Source organism: Coregonus lavaretus (assembly GCF_964263955.1).
Source record: "Coregonus lavaretus genome assembly, chromosome: 3".
In the NCBI taxonomy this organism is placed as follows: domain Eukaryota; kingdom Metazoa; phylum Chordata; class Actinopteri; order Salmoniformes; family Salmonidae; genus Coregonus; species Coregonus lavaretus.
In genome coordinates this window covers 11,996,091-12,012,358 of record NC_139990.1, presented here as the reverse complement: position 1 = coordinate 12,012,358, position 16,268 = coordinate 11,996,091, and the positions used below count along the sequence as shown (strand labels likewise).

At 43.8% G+C, this 16,268-nt stretch overlaps 1 protein-coding gene across 1 annotated transcript in view; it reads left to right on the top strand.

Moving 5' to 3' along the window:
• Positions 1–15,997, top strand: part of LOC311114653 (E3 ubiquitin-protein ligase TRIM71-like) — a gene marked incomplete at both ends in the record, with an annotated part of 37,767 nt that extends 21,770 nt beyond the window's left edge. The window contains 8 exons of the mRNA XM_084157219.1: positions 541–708; positions 5,100–5,234; positions 13,117–13,221; positions 13,360–13,497; positions 13,765–14,100; positions 14,829–14,990; positions 15,160–15,354; positions 15,479–15,997. Of these exons, the coding sequence (XP_084013345.1) occupies positions 541–708; positions 5,100–5,234; positions 13,117–13,221; positions 13,360–13,497; positions 13,765–14,100; positions 14,829–14,990; positions 15,160–15,354; positions 15,479–15,997 (1,758 nt within the window). The remainder of the gene's footprint in view (positions 1–540; positions 709–5,099; positions 5,235–13,116; positions 13,222–13,359; positions 13,498–13,764; positions 14,101–14,828; positions 14,991–15,159; positions 15,355–15,478) is intronic.
• Positions 15,998–16,268: the final 271 nt, after the last annotated feature.

Here is a 16,268-nt window from a genome sequence, read left to right as displayed (position 1 = left end):
GTCATTCTAATGGTTACGTGTGACTATCAATGAGTCAGAATTAAAACCTTTTTATTTATTTTGTATTTATTTCAATGTGTTGAAATTACAGATTTATCAATGCATTTTGTTATGATCAGTTGATGATGATCTTTTTGGAAGGTTTCACTTAGTGAGTCAGTTTCTCGAAACCCAATGTAAGCTTATATGTGTGTACGTGTGTGTATGTGTGCGGTGTGTGTGTACTAAGCCCTCTTATTGGTGTATTGATCCATAAAGCCCCATATAGCCCTGTCTCATCTCACTGTCAGCCCTCTGAGCCTGAGGAGGACCAGGGGTTGTGTTCAATCAAACAGGCACTGCAGCATTTACATGTCAACACACCTCATAGTCAATAAAAAAACAATCTCCCAATGGTTTCTGGTCTCATACACTCTTCCATGACAATTAATACTTAACATATTAAAGCACTTAACCCATTAGAAAACTATATATTATATATTTGATAATGTTTTGATAGCATGATTTAATGAACTCTCTCTCTCTCCCGCTCTCGTTAAGGTGTTTCTGTTTTTCTGTGAGACGTGCTCGGTGCCTATCTGTAGGGAGTGTAGTGTGGGCAGACACATGGGCCACAGCTTCGTCTATCTACAGGACGCTGTCCAGGACTCCAGAGCCATCACCATCCAGCTACTGGCCGATGCACAGCAAGGAAGACAGGCTGTACAGGTGAGTGTCTGTCTGTGTGTGTGTCAAATCAAATCTATCAAATCACATTTTATTTGTCACATGCGCCGAATACAACAGGTGTAGTAGACCTTACCGTGAAATGCTTACTTACAAGTCCTTAACCAACAATGCAGTTTTAAGAAAATAAGAGTTAAGAAAATACACAGTCCCGTGTAGCTCAGTTGGTAGAGCATGGTGTTTGCAACGCCAGGGTTGTGGGTTCGATTCCCACAGGGGGCCAGTATGAAAATGTATGCACTTGCTAACTGTAAGTTGCTCTGGATAAGAGCGTCTGCTAAATGACAAAAAATGTAAAAGTAACACAATAATGAGGCTATATACAGGGGGTACTGGTACCGAGTCAATGTGCAGGGTTGTTTTTGTCCCAGCACCAGTTTAGAAATGTGGGATATTCTGCATATCACCCACACACTCCTCTCTAGACCTCACTGTAGCATGGGGTTAGATGTAGCCAGCTGGCCCTGGGAGGGGTTGGGTCGCCTGGGGTGACGGGTGTAGGGGGTAGGGCTGGGGGTCGGCAGAGAATGGCATTTACCCAAGTTACGCATGTGAAAGAGAGGAGGTGAGGGGGAGGAGGTGAGACAGGGGGAGAGAGAAGAGGGGAAGTTAAAGCAGGACGAGGGGAGGGGAAGAGAGGGGATGAATAAAGGGGAGACGGGTAAGACGGAGGAAGGGAGAGAAGAGGAGGAGTAGGGGAGAAGATGGGTGTTACTGATAATGCTAGATAATATCTATTCAGCCATGGTGTTGATACCCATGTCCTCCCACACAGACACGTGTTCACTGACAAGCAGCTGGCACTGAGACTGAGAAAAACCGAATCAAATTCTATTGGTTGCGTACATACATAGATTTGCAGATGTTATCGCAGGTGCAGCGAAATGCTTGTGTTTCCAACTCCAACAACGCACTAATATCTAGCAATAATAAAATAAACAAAATATACAATACACACATAATAATTAAAAAGATATAGATATTAGATCGAGCAAAACTTTTACACATAAATAGTATTCTATTCATTCTATGGGTTTAGGAAATATTTCCTTTAAGAAACGTTGCCTTTATTGTTGTACAGTGTTGTGTTATTAGTAATGGATTTTGAGAGTAGGTTCGCCTAATAGTACCAAAGGGTTAACTGTTAAAAACAGTTACTGATGTAATCACTCTGACTGACACACATTCTCTGAATGTCTACTGGAGACTGCAGAGTTATGTTCACTCCCTCTGAACAGTTGAGAATGGTTTTGAAACAGATGGGTATGTTGCTGAATGGGATGCTTTGTTATAGTACTTTCTGGAAACCAGAGTTACCAGGAGTTGTGAGATGTTATGTAACCTCCCTTGAAGGTTGGTCAATGTTGTGAACCTCGACCCTGGAAGGTGTGTGTAAAGCCGGGTGTACAGTAGACAACTCTCAAAATCCTAAAATTGCTGAGCCTCTCACATTAAACGACCATCTTTCCTGTAGTTTTTTTTTTGTCTTGCCAACATAGTGGTGCGCACACTAAACAATGTGGCACAGACGGTGGTCACTCACTACAAGATCCTTCACTTGGTCGTGAGGATTCTCCATACCATGCTGTCTCGTTAAAACAATGATGTGATGATGTGATTAGATTTAACGTAGCTACAACAAGCTGTGGCTCAAAGCAGCCTCAGAAATATTTTCAGTCAGACATTCACGCTTGCCATACAGAGTTGAAATATCTAGCCAACATTTTGAATTGAATAACATTGCTTGTGGACTTCAGAACGATTTGACACATTGGCTTTGGCAAGTACAAACGCATACTCGTAGTAGTCATCGCTCCTGCTCGAGAGTCTACACATTCTGGGTGATGCAAAACAATGTCATCATCTCACTGGCTTCTCTGGCAAGCTCTCATTGGCTATGTCTGATTACCGTTCTCAAGACGTGTCTTTGCACATCTCACGCTACAAGAGTATTGCAGATTTTGTGCCGATAAAATCAAACATGTTTGAAAATATTGGGACGTCTGGGACTGCTCAAAGACGAGATCTGTAGCCCACAGATTGCGTCTCATTAAACGAGCGTCGGTGACGGCCGCTCGCCCGAGTAGGCAATGACATGGGGATTTTGTCTCCAATCTCAAAAACTAAATCGGGACCAACATCGTGTAGTGTACACCTGGCTTTAACCTGGTCAGGACTCAGCGTAACCCTGAAACACTATCTAGTCCAGCAAGCCAAGCCAAGGTTATGTTATGTACGTCATAAGAGGAGTCCACATTATCATCACTCTACAACTAGTCCCTCTCTCTATATCCTGATACAGACCTCGGACAGGCACACACACACATAAACACACCACCTCTGTACCAGAATATTTCTGCCCACTCCACATCCATTATCTCCTCAGACCTCCGACCCTGAACTTGTGACCTGCTGGTTGGCCGGAGCTGCCTTACGCTGCTTCTGATTGGTCAATTTTACCTCCTGTGTCCCAAGCGGACACATTTACCATGATCAGCCATATGGACGCTTAACAGTTAAAACATACATTTGAAAAAATAACTTTTAGTCATTTAGAAGACACTCTTATCCAGAGCGACTTACAGTAGTGAGTGCATACATTTGCATACTGGACCCCCATGGGAATCGAACCCACAACCCTGGTGTTAAGTGCCATGCTTTACCAACTGAGCCACACAGGACTAGGACCACATACTGTATCTCCTAGTTCATTCATTCAATGTCATTTGTGTTACACATTTGAGCTTACAATTAGTCCCAAATCTCTCTCTCTCTCTCCTATTACTCTCTTGCTCTCTCTTTCGCCCCTCTCTCTTCCCCCCTCTCCCTCTCTTTCTCTTTCTCTGTCAGTATTGATAAAGCCATTCCCCTCCTCCCTTCCTGCTGTTGTCTCCAGGGGTCCTGATATAGCTGACCCTTTAGCTGCCCGTCCCAAACGGCCAGCGGGAGAAGAAAGGACCCTGCTGTCAGGCTTTGTTCCCCAGGGTGTGGGTCTTTAGCCATGGGTCAGGGGTCAATGACCTCAGGGGGATTTAAGTGACCTTTGACACCCCACTCCAGGTGATGTCACAAAGGAGCCCCTCCCCCTGGCAGTGTGAGGTCCAACTCACCCCTGACCCCCAAAATGAAGGAGGGAGAGGTACAGACTGATAAAGAGAGAGAGTGGAGGAAAAGAGTGATAAACAGAGGGGGAAGAGTAAGGAGAGGGGGAAAAGAAATGGAGGGAGGGAGAGAGAGACATAAATGACAAATATTATACAAAACATTAAGGACACCTGCTCTTTCCATGACATAGACTGACCAGGTGAATCCAGGTGAAAGCTATGATCCCAAAGTGACACTACTCCCTCTACTGTCGCTTATCTTCCTACTCACACTCATTGACTTCAAAGGCCACTGCTCATGTTGAGTAAGATCTGCGAAGTGAGGAGTTGGGAACTACCACCTATGTTAGGAGGGATGTAGTGTCATTGTGTTGTGTGAGGTTATGTGCTATTCCTGACCCCCAGATATCCTGTGTCCTGTCTACTTTCTGAATTTTAGTATGTCATAACAGAGCAGGTGTCTGGTCACATGAGAGGGTGATGATGTGTTATAGAGTGTCTTTAAAGGGGCACTGCAGTTGCTACATCCATTTTTGTACACATTGATTCTTGAAAAATATAACTTATAAATAAATGCCTCATGAGCTTAGTTCAACTGTCATACACCATCAGAACCCAAAATATAAGCTTGTTTTACTCCACTGTTTGTAAACAAAGTAAATGTAAACAAACACTGTATAGCCTCAAAACATGGTTAAATCTATACTTTTGATTCCATGGATGGTCAGTCCTTTTCTCTACAGCTCTGTCTATACTTTTGAGAGTGTTTACATTTCTCCAGCCCTATCCCTCAGCTTTTTACCGAATGCTTTGTTATTGTTTTAACTGCGGATTGCACCTTTAAGTCATATTTCCTGGCCACTTCCTGTTTCCTGCATGATATAGTTGATATTCCTGTGTGGAGTTGACTATGGACCAACCAGGAGGTGGTGTGTGATTGTTCAAACCCCCTGTTATATTCTATTACATCTACTGTAGCTGAGTATATGGAGAAGTGTGGTATTTCTAACCTTGTTAGTTCTTGTTCATCTGAGAATGGAGAAAGTCCAGTGGTCTTGTATGATATTTCTAACCCCGGTCAGTTTGACCCTGTACTATCATGTTCCCCTGTTATAGCTGAGTATGGAGAACGTGCAGGTGGTGTTTTGTCAAATCTCTAACCTGTTATTTATTGTATTGCCCAGGTCATAGCAGAGCAGCTAGAGATCAAGACCAAGGTGGTGGTGTGTATTATTTCTAACCATGTAATATCGTGTTCCTGTGTTCTAGCTGAGTATGGAGAAAGCCCAGGCCATAGTGGAGCAGGTTGAGATCAAGGCCAAGGTGGTTCAGACAGAGGTGAAGAACATCATCCTCAGACACAAGAAAGCCCTGGAAGAGAGAGAGTGTCAGCTACTCTGGAAGGTAAGTATTTTATTTTCTCCATCTGTGTGTGTGTGTTCCTCTCTGCTCTCTGCTCTCCACTCTCTCTCTCTCTCTCTCTCTCTCTCTCTCTCTCTCTCTCTGGTTTACATGGTTAGTGGAATGAGTGGAATGGTATCAAATACATCCAACACATGGTTTCCATGTGTTTGATGCCATCCCATTTGCTCCGTTCCAGACATTATTATGAGCCGTCCTCCCCTCAGCAGCCTCCACTGGTGGGAATCTATTTACACATCTATAGACACATTGTGCTGGTTCTACATGTCTGCATACACACCTAACAGTGTAGTGGAGTATTTGCATGTAGCTGGAATGTGAGGTGTGGTATGTTGGATTTTTACACGTGTGTTGCCTGACACAGGTATGACTATGTGGCCTCAGAACCAGGAAGCGTGACCTGATTCTCCCTGTCCACCCACATGACTTTACTAGTGCTTTGTGTGTGTGTGTGTGTGTGTGTGTGGGTGTGTGTGTGTGTGTGTGTGTGTGCGTGTGTGTGTTTGACTCATGACTCAGCCAGTGTTTACGAACCTCTCTCTTTACCTGGCCTAAATGCAGAGTGAAACCTGACCCATTGAAGATTCAATAACAAACAGGGTAAACTGTACCTAGTATCTCCAGGCTCTGATACACAACTCTCTCTGACTCTGAAGAGGAAGTCTTGGATTTAGAATCAGAATGGGCTGCTGTTGGAGCTCAAGAATAGGATATATCAACTCATGTGAAACCCAGAGAGCCAGTGGTAAAACATGCATATATTCACAAACAAGTTAAAGGGACATTTGATTTGATTTGATTTGATTTAAAGGGAAATGTCACAATTTTTTATCTTCATATTCATCATCTCCAGCACCACCCAAACATCAACATATGTAAAAAAAGGCACATTTCTATGTTTTGTAGAAAAAAAGATAGAGGAAGATAAATGTTTCCAATGACATCATCCGTGTACATCATGTAATTTTAACCAATTATGAGTAGGCATTGCTTACTAATTCCTATATTTTTTACTACAAAACATAGAAACGTGCTATTTTCACATTTGTTGGTATTGGGATGGTGCTGGAGATCATGAATATGAAGTTGAACATTTGAGAAATGTCCCTTTTAATATGCAGAATACTCATATTTGTGTGAGCGTGTATGTTTGTGTGTGTGTTCGAAAGGTGCAGGGGCCGGAGAGAGGAGATCATGGTTTTAATCATGTAATCAAAGGACACAGCTGGTCCGCCACACGCCCCCACACACACCCTTCCCTTCATGTTTTAACCTGTCAGAGGTGGACCCATAGCTTTAACCTGATCCTCACCAGTCTACCATTAAAACCAACCTTTACTCATAGCCTTCCGCTAGCACCATAAAAACTACAGCTGCTGGCGGTGTGTGTGTATGAATGTGTGTGTATGTACAGTGGGGAGAACAAGTTTTTGATACACTGCCGATTTTGCATGTTTTCCTACTTACAAAGCATGTAGAGGTCTGTAATTTTTGTCATAGGTACACTTCAACTGTGAGAGACGGAATCTAAAACAAAAATCCAGAAAATCACATTGTATGATTTTTAAGTAATTAATTTGCATTTTATTGCATGACATAAGTATTTGATACATCAGAAAAGCAGAACTTAATATTTGGTACAGAAACCTTTGTTTGCAATTACAGAGATCATACGTTTCCTGTAGGTCTTGACCAGGTTTGCACACACTGCAGCAGGGATTTTGGCCCACTCATCCATACAGACCTTCTCCAGATCCTTCAGGTTTCGGGGTTGTCGCTGGGCAATACGGACGTTCAGCTCCCTCCAAAGATTTTCTATTAGGTTCAGGTCTGGAGACTGGCTAGGCCACTCCAGGACCTTGAGATGCTTCTTACGGAGCCACTCCTTAGTTGCCCTGGCTGTGTGTTTTGGGTCATTGTCATTCTGGAAGACCCAGCCACGACCCATCTTCAATGCTCTTACTGAGGGAAGGAAGTTGTTGGCCAAGATCTCACGATACATGGCCCCATCCATCCTCCCCTTAATACGGTGCAGTCGTCCTGTCCCCTTTGCAGAAAAGCATCCCCAAAGAATGATGTTTCCACCCCCATGCTTCACGGTTGGGAAGGTGTTCTTGGGGTTGTACTCATCCTTCTTCTTCCTCCAAACACGGCGAGTGGAGTTTAGACCAAAAAGCTCTATTTTTGTCTCATCAGACCACATGACCTCCCATTCCTCTTCTGGATCATTCAGATGGTCATTGGCAAACTTCAGACGGGCCTGGACATGCTCTGGCTTGAGCAGGGGGACCTTGCATGAGCTGCAGGATTTTAATCCATGGCGGCGTAGTGTGTTACTAATGGTTTTCTTTGAGACTGTGGTCCCAGCTCTCTTCAGGTCATTGACCAGGTCCTGCCGTGTAGTTCTGGGCTGATCCCTCACCTTCCTCATGATCATTGATGCCCCACGAGGTGAGTTCTTGCATGGAGCCCCAGACCGAGGATGATTGACCGTCATCTTGAACTTTTCTAATAATTGCGCCAGCAGTTGTTGCCTTCTCACCAAGCTGCTTGCCTATTGTCTTGTAGCCCATCTCAGCCTTGTGCAGGTCTACAATTTTATCCCTGATGTCCTTACACAGCTCTCTGGTCTTGGCCATTGTGGAGAGGTTGGAGTCTGTTTGATTGAGTGTGTGGACAGGTGTCTTTTATACAGGTAACGAGTTCAAACAGGTGCAGTTAATACAGGTAATGAGTGGAGAACAGGAGGGCTTCTTAAAGAAAAACTAACAGGTCTGTGAGAGCCGGAATTCTTACTGGTTGGTAGGTGATCAAATACTTATGTCATACAATAAAATGCAAATTATTTACTTAAAAATCATACAATGTGATTTTCTGGATTTTTGTTTTAGATTCCGTCTCTCACAGTTGAAGTGTACATATGATAAAAATTACAGACCTCTACATGCTTTGTAAGTAGGAAAACCTGCAAAATCGGCAGTGTATCAAATACTTGTTCTCCCCACTGTATGTGTGTGTGTGTATGTGTGTTCATGTGTGTTAGATCTGGGATGATAAACCAGAAATTATCGACACTGACCAAATGGATCACTTATCGCAGGCATTTTGCTGATATTGTTCATTGAGTAGCCACGATAAATAGCCTATACAAGAGAAATGTGACATGTGAAATGAAATACATTTGCTAATATGTGTGATTGTTAATGGGACAATTTATGGCTACAACCATCAAACTAGTAGTAGTAGTTTAAAATATCTTTAAAAAAAACAACTGGTTTATCACATCAATTCAGGCAGTTTATCGCGATATGGATTTTTGTCCATATCGCCCAGCTCGTGTGTGTGTGAGGTCAGAAGATCATACAGGAGGTTTTCACTTACCGTGGTCTCTCTTTAAAGCCCTCATATATACCCACAGAACCCAGCTTCACTTTTCTCTCCTGATAAAGTCATTAAAGGCTAACCCCCTTACACACACACACACACACACACACACACACTCTCTCCTTCTCTTTGAAATCCAAGCAGTCTTTTGTGTGTGTGTGTGTGTGTGTGTGTGTGTGTGTGTGTGTGTGTGTGTGTGTGTGCGTGCATGTGTGTGAGGGAGAAGGAGTACACCTAAACAGGAGATGGGGAGATTTCTGTAGCGTGGTTTAACCATTGTGCACGCATGTGTGTGCAAGTCTATTGTGAGACAGACAGATCCAGGTTGGGGGCTCCCTCCCGTCTCCGTAACAGGATTATCCCTGATTCAAACCACACTTCTACTTCCAACAGGGTCTAACAAAGACCCCGTCTCTCTTTTAGATTCTCCTTTGTTTCTGCTAAAAGGTTCTATTTAACATAGAACCAGACAGGCTGGGGGGTTTAGTCCTTCTCTTTAACATAGGAAGAGGTTAGCCTTTTGTTAAGTTTTGTGTAGTAATGTTGTTAACCCCTACCTCTTTGAACCCCCCTTATCCCTTCTCCTTCTGTTGAATGGCCTTTTCAGTCAGTCAGTACTGTCACTGTATTACCCTTTACAGACAGACTTTACAGTATGTTGCCTGTAAACAAAACAAAAAAATCGGGCAATGTATTTTAGAGCCCAATTCCTACAGTCCCATTTTTACCACCTTCTTGCCAGGATAAGCCTTTTATATCTCCCGTGCACATGCCGGCAAGTTTAGGAGTGGGAGTAGATGTGGGCCGATGTGGGTGGATGTCTATTTTAATAAAACCATTTAATATACACCATCACAAAGAAATCCATTATTAATTAGTTTAGGCAAGTCCTATGAAACATTCTAAGACTAATAACATTTATTTTCAAAATAATATTATGGCATATATGTTACTGGTCTGTGCAGTCTATAGGCTACATGGCTGCGCAATGCAAATGAAATCAATAGTTATTTTGTTCATTAAACAGACAAGACACACTTAGACTACACTGATCACAGTCAACATACATATTTTATAGTAGGCTAAGAACATAATGAAATATAACAGGATAAAATACAAATAATATTTTTCCCACACAACGTCACGAGAATCTGTATAACCTCTGTCATATAAAAATAGTGATATTTTGAAACCGAGCCCACGCCAAGCCCATGCTTTTTTGATACGTGTCATCTCTTTCCTACCCAACTCCGCTTTGTTAGGGAGCAGGCGTAGGGTCTTACATTTGAGGGTATCTTCATCATGATACCGATTGAAAATAATAGCAATCTATATTTTCAAAAGCATGTGAGTCTCGTGTTCATATTTCTCAACCTCTGCAGGCTTTTGGAGTTACCTACACGCGATCGAGCAAAATAATAGGCCTACACTTGATTTAGGCTACATTATTGCATGCTAAATGTTTCTGATCAGTGATAGATGAGCAAACATATAGATGAGCTATACCACCTCCACTTATTTGCCCAGCCAGGAAATTAACCAAATATACAGATGGAGATTCAGTGATACAAAATCCCATTGATTGGTTAAGACAAGTCACAGGCTTTTGGTCGGAAGAAGGCCTAGGGTACTAAGCGACAGAGTGAAGAGCAAAATAATCCACTTGTTAAACTATATAACATGCTGGCAAAATGTTCTGATCAGTGCTAATAAATGAGCCAACTAGACAAGATGATCATGAGCAGCACTCACCTCAGCTTAGCTAACAGCCTAATTGTTGCTTAACCAATATCCAACTGGAGATTCAGTGATTGATTTATCAAGACGAGTCCCCACGCTTGTATCAAAGCAGAGAAAAACGGTTATGAAATAGTTTAACACACGCTGGTAGACTATTGGTTCAAATGTGTTATAACAATTGGATGACTGGGAGTTTCAGTAAGCAATACTTTTATGCCTTCAATTGCATTAGCCTACTTTTTTCCAATATTTACGCAGTAATTCTTTATTGATCCATCCAGTTATGGTCAAGAAAACTGTGCATGTGGTGGGCTATGCAAAGAGATGGGTGAAGTGACATGCCTCGCAAAGTTTAGAACTGGCAGGAGGATAGTAGTAACGGGGCGCTGCCTAGCAACCATCAAGAGCTTAAGAGCGTAGTGCGTGCCAATGCTGCCTCAGCATTACCGCTACATTTCATACTAAGCAGTAGGCAGAACTTTACCGCAATCATGACTAGGTTGGTTGGCGGCAACACCTTTCATATATAAAGAAAAGTTGGCGGGATGCTAAAGTTATTGGAAAAACGTCTTGGTTTGAAAGATGTACATGTGTTCCACAGGTCACTATAACCTGTACACTGATTTACATTCTATACTTTTTGTCATTTAGAGCAGGGGTCTTCAAACTTTTCTTGCCCAGGGACCCCCACCGAGGCAAACCAGCTACCCAGGGACCGTTTTTCATTATTTTGACCTCCCTACATATATAATTGGAAGAGGAAGTGTCAACTCTAACATAGCCTATTAGCTAGAAAGGTAACTCCAAACACATTTTTGCTAAGAGCAGCAGCTGTTTAGCTGGTTAAACAAAGGTTAGTCATGTGTTGGCAAAAATGTATGTCTAAGTCAAGAAAGCTTACCAAAAGCCAGCTGCACTTGTCCAATCTGGCCTTCATACCATCATGGCCACCTAATCATCACCAGCTTCCAATTGGCTCATTCATCCCCCCCTCGTCTCCCCTGTAACTGTTCCACAGGTCGTTGCTGTAAATGAGAACGTGTTCACAGTCAACTTACCTGGTAAAATAAGGGTAAAATAAATAAATACAAATAATAATTGCCGCGACTGGTACTCGCGGTTGCTTTTTCAAAGCCTATGTCAGATTCTTCAAAGTAGCCACCCTAGTAGTAGTTTGCCTTGATAACAGCTTTGCACACTCTTGGCATTCTCTCAACCAGCTTCATGACATAGTCACCTGGAATGCATTTCAATTAACAGGGGTGCCTTGTTAATTTGTGGACTTTCTTTCCTTCTTAATGTGTTTGAGCCAATCAGTTGTGTTGTGACAAGGTAGGGTTGGTATACAGAAGATAGCCCTATTTGGGAAAAGACCAAGTCCATATTATGGCAAGAACAGCTCAAATAAGCAAAGAGAAATGACAGTCCATCATTACCTTAAGACTTGAAGGTCAGTCAATCCGGAAAATTTCAAGAACTTTGAACGTTTCTTCAAGTGCAGTCGCAAAAACCATCAAGCGCTATGATGAAACTGGCTCTCATGAGGACCGCCACAGGAAAGGAAGACCCAGAGTTACCTCTACTGCAGAGGATAAGTTCATTAGAGTTACCAGCCTCAGAAATTTCAGCCCAAATAAATGCTTCACAGAGTTCAAGTAAAAGACCCATCTCAACATCAACTGTTCAGAGGAGACTGCGTGAATCAGGCCTTCATGGTCGAATTGCTGCAAAGAAACCACTACTAAAGGACACCAATAAGAAGAAGAGACTTGCTTGGGCCAAGAAACACGAGCAATGGACATTAGACCGGTGGAAATCTTTCCTTTGGTCTGATGAGTCCAGATTTGAGATTTTTGGTTCCAACCACCGTATCTTTGTGAGACGCAGAGTAGCTGAACGGATGATCTCTGCATGTGTGGCTCCCACCGTGAAGCATGGAGGTGGAGGTGTGATGGTGTGGTGGTGCCTTGCTGGTGACACTGTCAGTGATTTATTTAGAATTCAAGGCACACTTAACCACCATGGCTACCACAGCATTCTGCAGCGATACGCCATCCCATCTGGTTTGCGCTTAGTGGGACTATCATTTGCTTTTCAACAGGACAATGACCCAACACACCTCCAGGCTGTGTAAGGGCTATTTGACCAAGAAGGAAAGTGATGGAGTGTTGCATCAGATGACCTGGCCTCCACAATCAACCGACCTCAACCCAATTGAGATGGTTTGGGATGAGTTGGACCACAGAGTGAAGAAAAAACAGCCAACAAGTGCTCAGCATGTGGGAACTCCTTCAAAACTGTTGGAAAAGCATTCCAGGTGAAGCTGGTTGAGAGAATGCCAAGAGTGTGCAACGCTGTCATCAATGCAAAGGGTGGCTACTTTGAAGAATCTCAAATATAAAACATATTTTGATTTGTTTAACACTTTTTTGGTTACTACATGATTCCATATGTGTTATTTCATAGTTGTGATGTCTTCACTATTATTCTACATTGTAGAAAATAGTAAAAATAGAGAAAAACCCTTGAATGAGTAGGTGTGTCCAAACCTTTGACTGGTACTGTACATTTGCAGACCCCCTGCAGTAAATCATACCCCTGATTTAGAGCAAAAAATTTGAGATTTAACAAACTACTGTTTTCACACTACTGGAGGTTGCCCTTACCCATATGAACTAATCTCTCGCTCTACCCTTCTCCCACTCTCCTCTCCTGCCCCCCCCCCCCCCCCCTCTCCCAGGTTGAGAAAATCCGCCAGCTGAAAGCCAAGTCCCTGTACCTGCAGGTAGAGAAGCTGCATCAGAACCTGACCAAGCTGGACAGCACCATTGCAGCCGTCACTCAGGTATGGGAGAAGTTGCATGTCCCCCTCTGTGTGGGGGGGGGGGGGGGCTTAAGGCGACCAGGTTTTAAATACTATGTTCAAAGGCGTTAAAGTCATTATATGTTGTCTGTGTCTCCTCGCTTCATAACTTAACATCAGGTGCTGGACGAGGGCCGTCACCTGGACGTGCTGCTGGCCAGAGAACGTATGCTGACCCAGATCCAGGAGCTCAAGTCTCTCAGAGGACTGCTGCAGCCACAGGAGGATGACAGGTTCATGTTCATGCCTCCAGACCAGGTAAATAACTGCTCTATGTTCACTCCTCCTGACCAGAGGTGAGGGGTTAGAGATTTTTGGGCTCTCTGTGCACTCTGAGCCAATGTTATTGACTGTTACAGTAATAGTACAACACTGTTGCCAAATTTCTGGTCTCTTTGGACGAATGGAAGTATTGACTTGTCTGCGAATTTCATGTACATTATTTTTCTATATCCACTCGTCCATGACTTATTAATAGTATTATTGATGATATTATTCATGTGATATCATTATTATCTCTCCCAGGCCCTGTACATAGCCATCCAGTCCATGGGGCTGATCAGTAGTGGAGCGTTCGCTACCGTCACCAAAGCTCACGGCGAGGGTCTAAAGACTGCACTCCGCGGCAAGCCTGCCTCCTTCACCGTGATTGGCTACGACCATGACGGGGAGCCCCGCCTCTCGGGCGGTGACGCGGTGTCAGCAGTAGTGATGGCAGCGGCGGATGGTAACCTGTCGGCTGCGGAGGTGTCTGACCACCTGAACGGGTCGTACACAGTCAGCTACCTGCCCAAAGCAGAGGGAGAATATCTGGTGTCAGTTCTGGTCTGCAACCAGCACATCATGGGCAGCCCCTTTAAGGTAAAATGTATAGTATTATTATAGTTACAACAACCAAATAATATATTTGCACATTTCAATTTTCTATGACCATCTTAAGCCAGTGGTTTTTTTTAAGGAACTCAGTCTGTCTTTCAACTTACTCTTGAAAGTTGTAATAGTAGAATGCACAACAGGCAGTTTCGAAATTGGGTAGTGCATCATTAGTTTTCCTCTTGTCATATCAGTCATTGCATACTTTAGAGAGCTATTTATAACTTGTCAGAAATGTCCAGATCAACTAGCCCATGTCAGCTAACGTTTTTTATCTAGGTTTTTTAGCCCATAGATTTTGTAGTAATGTTTGAGTCTCTCAAATATCACATGAATACACATTAGACATGGCTAAATGTATCAAATTGCAAGATGCAAGAAAATTTGCTTTAAAACTGCAACATTTTATCTGCACCTCATGACAGAATGTGTAGAATTGCAGGAAATAAGCTTTAAACCTGCAAAATGTTCTCTCCGCCAACAAGAGGGGTGTGAACAGTTTGTGTCATGAACAGTGCTTGTGCCCATAGAAATAGATGTGGCTCGTGCGCGCGTGCAGGGGGGGCATGGATGTTCCCCAATGCTGGGAGGGGGGCCTGAGTGAAAAAGTTTGGGAACCCCTGTCTTAAGCAACAAGAAAGTAATTAAACTTTAACATTGCAGCAATGTAGAATGTTAAGTTAGAATGTTAACATTCTCCCTGCCTGTGTTCTAAGGTGCTGGTGAAGTCTGGGCGGAGCTACGGCGCCCTGGGGTCCCCGGTGTCTGCGTTCGGTGGTGAGGGGGAGGGGGAAGGGCAGCTGTGTCGCCCCTGGGGGATCAGCGTGGACAAGGAGGGATACGTGGTCGTGGCCGACCGCAGTAACAACCGCGTACAGGTGGGTTTCATTCATTCAACTGGAATCCTAAGGAGAAATGGTTTTATGATGCTAGCTAGCTCTCTCTAGCCCTCTCTAGTGAGAACTGAAGCATAGCGTGTACAGTGGCAACCTAATATCACGTTTGAAAAAACAATGTTCTTCTTCTGCTACTGCTCCTATCATCCAGATCTTTAAGCCGTGCGGTGCGTTCTACCACAAGTTTGGCTCCCTGGGTTCTCGCCCCGGTCAGTTTGACCGTCCAGCGGGCGTGGCGTGCGACAGCCAACGCCGGATCATCGTGGCGGACAAAGACAACCACCGTGTGCAGGTGTTCACCTTCGACGGGCAGTTCATGCTGAAGTTCGGCGAGAAGGGCACTAAGGTAGAAACAATCAAACAATCTCACACACACACACACAAACACACACACACACACTCTTACTTACAGTATACACACACACTTTAGAGCTGAACTAATAATGATATTCTACTGTACTCTATTGTAGAACGGGCAGTTCAACTACCCCTGGGATGTGGCGGTGAATTCTGCAGGGAAGATACTGGTCTCTGACACCAGGAACCACCGCGTCCAGCTCTTTGGCCCTGATGGCTCCTTCATCAACAAATATGGCTTTGAGGGCGCCCTGTGGAAACACTTTGATTCACCGCGCGGCGTCGCCTTCAACCACGAGGACCACCTGGTCGTCACCGACTTCAACAACCACCGTCTGCTGGTGATCCGGCCGGACTGCCAGTCTGCCCGGTTCCTGGGCTCAGAGGGAACCGGTAACGGGCAGTTCCTGCGTCCACAGGGTGTGGCTGTGGACCAGGAGAACCGGATCATTGTGGCCGACTCTAGGAACCACCGGGTGCAGGTATTCGAGCCGAACGGGAACTTCTTATGTAAATTTGGCATGCAGGGGAGTGGCTTCGGACAGATGGACCGCCCCTCCGGTGTTGCTGTGACGCCCGACGGAGTCATCGTGGTCGTCGACTTCGGAAACAACCGTATCCTCAAGTTCTGAAGAGTTCTAATAACTATTTGCTTTCTTTCTTTCTCTCGCTCTGTTTTTTCTCTCTGTTTCTCAGTTTGGGAGAGGAAATAAAAGAGAGGGAGAGGAGGAATCAACAAACAGACACACAGAGAGGACAGTTTAAATAGAGAGACGATCAGAGTAGACGGAAATACGTTATTACGAAATTAAGGGAAAACGGATTTGTAGATAATGTTTTGTGTTTCTTTACTTTTAGCTTCAGATTGTTTAATCAGATTCCTGTGGTATACTGTATGACAAA